Source organism: Microplitis mediator, chromosome 10 (assembly GCF_029852145.1).
Source record: "Microplitis mediator isolate UGA2020A chromosome 10, iyMicMedi2.1, whole genome shotgun sequence".
NCBI lineage: Eukaryota > Metazoa > Arthropoda > Insecta > Hymenoptera > Braconidae > Microplitis > Microplitis mediator.
In genome coordinates this window covers 7399638-7408658 of record NC_079978.1, presented here as the reverse complement: position 1 = coordinate 7408658, position 9021 = coordinate 7399638, and the positions used below count along the sequence as shown (strand labels likewise).

At 30.4% G+C, this 9021-nt stretch overlaps 1 protein-coding gene across 1 annotated transcript; it reads left to right on the top strand.

Annotated features, from left to right (window-relative positions):
* The first annotated feature begins 898 nt into the window (after positions 1-898).
* Positions 899-8649, top strand: LOC130676037 (protein toll-like). Its single transcript, XM_057481998.1, has 4 exons — positions 899-1109; positions 2620-3614; positions 3694-4006; positions 4995-8649. The coding sequence occupies exons 2-4, from the start codon at positions 2629-2631 to the stop codon at positions 6531-6533; spliced, it is 2838 nt and encodes a 945-aa protein (XP_057337981.1). The 5' UTR covers positions 899-1109; positions 2620-2628; the 3' UTR covers positions 6534-8649.
* Positions 8650-9021: the final 372 nt, after the last annotated feature.

Genomic DNA, 9021 nt, shown 5'->3' with positions numbered 1-9021 from the left:
CTATCTCCCATCTCAACGAAGTAACTGTTTTCATATTCACATTTTAAAGATTCTTATTCTTTTATGTTAACTTTTACTATTAAAAATGATGACTATTTTTACCCGACATGATAATCAATACTATCTCAGATGGCAAAATTTACAAATTTTTCGCATAAAAGATACATAACTATCTAGATGGTAACTATTACTGTCGGCAATAATAAATATTACTATATGAGAAAAGATATACCTGAAGATCGAAACGTTTTCCGCGCAACGAAAATGAAAAAAAATTGCGTAATTTGACTCCTTAAAGTTTACTTAGGGAGTGATTGGAGTGGCTGAAATTTTCAGTTGACATACTTGCACCTGTGCGAAACATTTTAGAAATTTAGATCCAGTAGATTATTGACTTATCATTTTGGTTTTTTATTTTCGTTCCGCAGGAAACGTTCCGATCTTCAAGTGCATTAAGATTTTCCGCCGGCAAACCAGCAGCTATATGCGAAACAATTCAGTAATCTAGTCATCAAATAGATTTTTTACTTTCCAATTTTTTTTTCGTTGCGCGAAAAACCTTCCGATCTTCAAGTACATGAGAAAAAAAATGATTAATATAAAAGCATGACAATGATCACAAACAATATGGTACTCATTCCCTATTACAAGATAGTAATGGTTATCATTTTTTTTTCAGCTTGTATTTTAATTATGAACAGCTGAAACTCATTTCGATTTCATCCGATTAACTGTAATGAGATTACAGTTTGTAGATTTTATTTAAAATTTGTAATGGCTTTAGAATTAGTAATAACCGAAATTTACAGAGACTAATTTTGTCTACTGGAATAGTGGGAGAAATTTAGATAATGAGCTTTGGGACTAAAAGTAAATTTCAGTCAATGGTCAATAGGATACGGGTTTACCTGATTCCTCAGTCTTGTCTGAATCTCATTGCCGGGCACATCGAGTACTATTACCAAGTTACACTTGGCTGCAATTTAAAATATCAGTGACAACTTTTTTTTTTGTTATTAATTTTTCATTCGTATAAAATTTATTTAAACAACACACAGCATCAAGAAGGCAGCAATAATTTACATTGGAGTTAACAAGGAAAAAAAAAGGTAAATAAATTTATTATTTGTTATTTCAAAAATTAAAAATGGAAAATTTCATTTATGGTTTTCTATACAGAAATTGTTGACAAGTTCTATATATTATTGCTTACACTGTAAAGAATCACCGGGGTAAGTCCAAGCGGTGTAGGTGTTAAAATTATCGGTGTTAAATTTACCCCCGAAAGCGGTGTGAAAATAACGCCGCCACCGGTGTAAATATTCTAGACCGGTGTTAGAATAACGCCGTCGCTGGTGTAGATATTCTTTACCGGTGTTAAAATATTTTACTTTGTGAATATTTTTACTTACTCGATCACTATACTTGTTAATAAATGATATTCTTTAATTATTTTCATAAAGAACTGACATTTTTTGTGTTTTATAATCTTTAAAGTTAATACTCCAAGCGGACGCAATTTACCCCGCTTTTACACCGATTAGCCCGCTTTAACACCGATATTGTTAACACCGGTGTATTACTCATCCTACACCGGTGTAATTTCATTTTTACACCGGGCGGAGTTAAAACGAGTCCATTTTTAACACCGCTCTTTTTACAGTGTATGATTTATGAAAAAATAACTAATTATTTGTACTACATTATTTTAAATTATCTTTCGTAAATTAAAGTTAGAAATATTAAATGAAAACTTATGACTAACAGATTTAAAAATATATATTTCTGTATCTTGACTTATTTACTTACTTATAGATAAGAAAAAATTTTTTAAAATTGTTTGTTTTTTTTTCTTTCGCTCTAAACGTATTGCGCACATTTTTTTTTTTTTTTTTTTTATAATTAAAACTCAATTGCAGTAACTAAGTGTGGCGCCGTAATTTTGAGCCTTAATTATAAGAATTCTTGGTATTTAAACCTTAAGTATAGTTTCCATACTCAAGAATGTCATTTCAAAGGAATTCATTATAAAACAATTTAAATTTATTATTAGGGGAAGGGGGGGCGGGCAAAGCAGGGTACTTAAGAAAATACTAAGGTTTTGCTGAATCTTTATGTTTTTAATGATATTCAAAATATACAAAAATTTCAGTTGCCGTTGAAACAAAAAAATTTTTACTTTTGCGGGCAAAATGGGGTACCTCCTTAAAAAGGTGAAAAAAAAAATTTCTGCATATTAAATAAAATTGATTAAATTAAATTTTTTTGTAAGTAATTTACATATAGAAAAATTACATTTTACACAATTATTGGATGCAAAGAAAGATAAAAAAATATTTATTGGTTTTTATCATAAAACAAAAGCCATTAACATGTTTCGACTGACACTCGATTTTTGAAAAAGTTTAACTAAAAATATTCAAAATAATGCTTAATTATATTTACAAAAGTGATTTTGTAATGTTTAAAAAACATTTAAAAAATAAAATTTTTTTTTATAAAATTTTGGAGGTACCCCGTTTTGCCTACCCTACCCCCTTTTGCCCCCCCCCCCTTTCCCCTATAATGAAAAAATAATTACAAAAATACTTTGCAACTAAATAGTATAATTATTTTCAGATTAACAATATGGATAAGTTTTTAATATACTTGTTATTTATCACAACGGCATGGGCTGCACAGTGCCCGGGAAGTAATAAATGTGAAAACTATGAAATAGTTTCAAATGATACGCACGAAATTTATTACGGTATCATTGACAAAAAAAAATTATTTTCAATATTATTGGAGGATGTCTCAGATTCTGTCATCAGCTCAAAATTTTTATCAAATTGGCCTCAGTTATTGGACATGACTTATTCTCCAAAAAATAAAAATAATTTGAATGTTAATTTTCTGCAATGTAAATTTCCTGAGAAGACTGATGTCAGTAATGCAGTTCGGAGAATATATAAACATGTTAATATCACTAAATTAGTGATACAATCATCGTCATTTGGCGACGGATTTGCGTCATTATCGAAAGGATATTTGAAAGACTTTATAAGTCTCCGTAGAATTTCGCTGATTGACAACATCATGGAAAATATTGGCAATGATTTCTTTGAAGGTTTTTCGAATCTCGAATATCTTTCTCTAAGAAATAATCAACTGAAGAAAATTCCTTCCAAACTATTGGAGCCTTTGTCAAACTTAAAACAAGTAGATTTATCAGACAATGATTTTTCTACTCTAAGCCCAACGTTACTTCGCAATAACACGAAATTAGAATCATTTGAATTGTCAAATAATGCTCAGTTTCTTCCTTTGCTGCCCAATAAATTTTTTGTAAACTTGAAAAATTTAAAAGAAGTCAAAATAACAAATAGTCATGTTATGCAACTCCCAGATGATTTATTTTTAGGAACTACTGGATTGAAAAATTTGAATTTATCAGCGAATCATCTGTTTTACATTCCACGGGAATTATTTGGAGATTGTAAAAATTTAAAAACTTTGGATCTTAGCTCAAATCATTTTTCTAATGATCTTTTTTTCTCTGATAACGCATTTACGTCATTAAATAAATTAGAGAATCTCTATTTGTCTAATAATAATATTACGTCACTTAGCAGGTAATTATAAATTATTTTATAGATTTTGAAAGTATTTTTGAAAAAGTAAACAATAATTATGTCTATAATTTATTTACAGCAATCTTCTTGCTGGCTTATCGTCACTAAATTTTTTGGATATGAGTCACAATGACATGATAACGATAGACCCACGTGCGTTTTACAACTTGGGAAGTCTTAAGTACCTCGACTTTTCTAATAACGTTTTGACATTAAAATCGGACAGTTATATTGATGAATTTGGTCCAATTTCACCATTTCACCACATCAAAAAATCTGTACGAGAAATAAACCTTGCCTACAATAATATCAGTGAAATTTTTGGTGACTGGATTTTAGCAGCTGATATTAGAATTTTAAATCTCAGTCATAATTATGTTAATTCTCTAAAGGTAAATTTGAATTCATATATTTATCGCATCACTAATTCCAAAAAGACTTTGATTTTTAAACGTTCTTTTGGATGTAGTCACTAAATTTAAAACCAAAAGGGCGTATAATTTAAGTACACGGAAAAAATTTACTGTCGCTGCAACAGGAGGCAGCCATGTTGCAGCAACAGGATTAATACTGTTGTTGCGACTTAATAGTAAAATATAGTTACACAGTAAAAAATTTTGTGTCATTGCGTCAAAAAACTTAGTGTTAAAAAGATTTGTGTTAAATATTTAACAGTTTTTTGTGTTGATTTAACAGAATAAATGTTAATTGTACACATAAAAGTGTTAAATATTTAACACTGTTTTTTGACGCAATGACACAAAATTTTTTACTGTGAAACTATATTTTACTATTAAGTCGCAACAACAGTATTAATCCTGTTGCTGTAACATGGCTGTCTCCTGTTGCAGCTGCAGGGAAATCCTGTCGCTGCAACAGAATTTTTTCCTGTCGCTGCAACATGGCTGCCTCCTGTTGCAGCAACAGTAAATTTTTTTCCGTGTAGAATTACCATTTTTGGCCGCTTAGAAATTTTAAATAAAATAATTTATAAAATCCACAATGACATAATTTATTTTTGAAATGTGTTTGACGATACTTTTATCACACTAACAATGGAACTTTTTTTAATACTTTTTTATTAACTAAAATAAAGTATTAAATGTCCAAAAATGGAGCAATGGCCACAAATGCTACTTCTACATCTACCCTATGCCCTTTTGGCTTTCAAAAATTTTTTTTTTAATTTTCAGTTATAAAAAAAGTCTACAAAACAATCGGCACTAAAAAAAAATGATGCGCCCTTTTGGTTCTCAAGAGTCTTCTAAAACCAAAAGAGCGTATAAAATATAAGTCCTTTTGAAATTAGTAACGCGATATATTTTCATTATAAATATTTTTTGATAATTTTTTTAATATAATATTCTTCATTACTTATAGACGGCAGATCTTCAATTTGTATCACGAGATGTTTACTTGGATTTATCTTTCAACAAAATAGAGCAAATTTATTTTGGAGAAGTTGAAATTTCTGATGAAGATCATCCAAAATATCTTATCGTGGACATAGAATACAATCCGTTAATTTGTGATTGCAACATGTACAGTACTTTGCAATTTTTGGATAACAAAATGCCTTTCGCAACAGTACTATTTGAACTGGCTATTGATAAATTGAAATGCAATGGAAAAGTTAGCCCACCTAAAACTTATGCTTGTGAATTCCAAGAAATATTATTAGATGACGAAATTGGAATGTGTCCTGAAAATTGCTCCTGCAAAGTCAGACCAGCAGACCAAAGATTTTTGGTTGACTGTTCATATCGAGAGCTTACAGAAGCGCCGAGTGTCATCAATTGGTTCCTTTCAGCTGATATAGAAGTAAATTTAACAGGAAATCATTTAACAAGAATCCCATTTAAAAATCAAACTGGATACGACCAAGTCACTGTTCTTTCACTTTCACACAACAAAATCAGTGAGATTCCAATAAATATGTCCTTCAACTATTTAGAAGAATTGTATTTAGATAATAATGATATAACCAAAATTGATGATGAAGTTTTGGAGATACTACAGGCATCAAAACATCTGAGAAATCTTACTCTACATAACAACAAACTGGCATTCGATTGCGATTCAAGTAATTTACTGACATTCATCCAGAATATGCAGGTTAAAATTCCCGAACTACAAAAAATAACTTACGGCCACAATGAAATACCTATTTCTGAAATTACTCCTGAGGAATTGTGTTCATTGAATCTCGAGTGGGTAATATATGTTTGTATGGTAATCGCTATTGTAGGAATAATTATTGGAAGTCTTTTCGTATGGTATTGTCATCATGAACACGAAATAAAAGTATGGCTTTATGCTCATGAGTGGTGTCTCGGGTTTGTTACCGAAGAAGAGCTTGACAAAGATAAAATTTTCGATGCATTCATAAGTTTTTCGCACAAAGACGAAGAATTCATAGCATATGAATTAGTTCCAAAGCTACGACAAGGACCTAATCCACTGAAACTCTGCGTAAATTATCATAGTTGGGTAGCAGGTGAATGGGTTCCTCAGCAAATCTCAAAATCTGTCGATCAATCGCGACGAATAATTATTGTTCTTTCTCCAAATTATTTGGACAGTATCTGGGGTAAATTGGAGTTTCGTGCTGCTCATAATCGAGCACTTGATGAAGGACGAGCTCGAGTTATTGTTATTCTTTATGGCGGTATCCAGCCATCGGATATCGCTGATCCAGAATTAAAAGCGTATCTCAATATGAACACTTATGTCCAGTGGGAAGACCCATGGTTCTGGGACAAATTGAGATACGCTCTCCCTCATTCTAAAAATTTGGTGAAGAAAAATAAGACTGTATTTAAAACTCAACGTCCGACTTTACAAATTAAAAATGATAATACATCAAAATTATTGACCGAGAAAATTGAAAAATCTACTCCGGATATTTTAGTTATATAGTTATGCTAGAGGACTTAGATAATCCAGTGTACCACAGCTGTTTTAAAAATTAATTTTAGTAATGCGCGCCAAAAATACCGAAGAAATTGGGTGAAAAGTTCCGAAATGCGCTGCGAGCAGGTGTAGCATAACGCATTTCGGAATGCACCCTTATTAATTATTCTTATTGCTTGCGCGGTTAATTTAAATATTTGGAAAATAAATTATTAGAAATTGGAGAAGACTAAAAATCATAAGTCAAAATAAAATGGCGGCAGAATATGATAGAAAAATATTTAAAAAATAAAAAAAAAAACACGCAAGTGTTTGAGCAAACCTTGGTGGGGAAATAATATGCAGAAGGGTGTCCTAATACACTTGGAGATTTTATTCAAATTGCTCCAAGTGTATTGCAACTAAAAAAACGTCACTTAACTGCTATTCCCCACCAGATTATGCCAGATGATTTTGCTCAGGAACTTGGAAGTTATCAGCATCAGCAATTCGCAACACTTTACACTAGCACTGAACACTCAACACTTAACGACACCACAGACACTTTACACAATTTAAATTTTACAAACACTCCACATTTTAATTAAACAATTACTATGAGCAATAAATTTTATGGATAATTCCGCGAATTAATTGCAATACTGCGTTTCAATTTAAACGTAAAGAAGGATCTGGACTACTACTGCCAGTGTTGATGATACTGACTGTCGCTATTGGACCACCAGTTGATACAAAGCAATCGACTTTGCAATCATTCGACCGCCCCAATTTCGCAAAAATTTAAACGTTGAATATAGTGATACGCAGTAGCGCCATCATGGCGCAAAATTTCAAAATTGAAATTTAATAATTTTATTAAAATTTATAATAATAATTATGTTAATTAGACTAAAAAGTATGCTCGGAATTTTTTATTTTCATTAATAATTTATTAATTATTTATGATCCTGAAGTTAGCAGACAATTAGTAATTTTCAGATTTTTTTTTAACAAATCAATTACAAAAAAACGAAAACTAAAAATATGCACATGTAGAAAATTTAAAAAACTACAAATGCAATATTTCAAATATTTTTTTTTTTTACAATTTATTGTTTAAAAAAAGTCCAAAAAAATTGTCAACGAGGAAGAACCGTCAGTAAAGCACCCCTAGCGCTTTCGCACTTGAGGTGCGCAAAATTATTAGACGTCAGCTAACTTCAGTATCATAATTATTCTTATTACTTGGGCGGTGAATTTAGACATTCGAAAAATAACTTATTAGAAATGGGAGAAAAATTAGAAATCGTAAATCAAAATAAAATGGCGGCAAAAAACGATAGAAACATTTAAAAAAAAACACGCAAGTGTTTCGCACAAAAATCGTGCTGCTACGACGTCTGCTGTTGAGCTGCAGCGCTGCACTACGCTACAGCATTTCGGAATGCACCCATTATCTCTTAAAAATTTGGCTCTCGCTGAATTTTTTAATTTTACATCTATTAAGTTATAAAAGAAAGATTTGTATTTGTATACTTTAATAAATAATATGTATTGTGTATTACAATAAACATAATTTCTATTTATGTACATATAACTCCATTTATTTGAAGGATATACTTATATATCATGTTTGTGTTCGTAGCCTATTAACTTTTTTTTTCGGACTCTGAACTGTGAATCCAAAGAAAAAAAAAAATTTTTTTCTTTGGTATGCTAAGTAGAGTTTACCTACATTTCCAACCCATGTAACACAAATATTACTACAGGTATCAGTCGAAGGCATTAGTCATCATACAAAATGTTCTAACCCCCTAGACTGATATATTCAAACTGTAGTAATATTTTTGGGTTGGATTATAATATAGGTCCAGCAATGTCCTAGAGATGAATTGCTGGACACGGAAGTGGGGTCACACCTGCGTAGCCAAACTGTCAAACAGTCCTCAGTAGAGGCGCTGTTTTTCAGTAGCCTATTAACTTAACCTGGTTCATCATTAATCAGTTAACCTGGTCGTTACAGGTTATCTGTATACTAAAACTAAAACATAAAAAGTACAAAAAATGTACATATCTCTTTATGTAATTAGTTGTAATCCAAAATATTAATGTAATTATTATTAAGTTCACTGTATTTATTCATTTTGTATAATTAAATAAAAAAAAAATATACATATATATCATTGGCCCAAAAATTCATTATTATTATTGAAAAAATTTTCTTTACACTGAAAATTGTCATATTGACGATAAACGTAAGTATTAACTTTCTTCTCACAAAAGTTAATTTTAAATAATAAAATATCTCATTGATTAAAGTAATTATTTAATTGAATTATTGAGTCAAAGATAGGGTAGAGGTACGTTTTTGGCCACTTTAAGGCCAGTTTTTGACACTTGAAAAATTTAAATAAAATAATTTGTAAAAGAAATAATTAATTTCTAAAATATGTACAAAGATTCATGGCACTGTTACAATGGAAATTTTATTTTATACTTATTCATTTATTAAAGT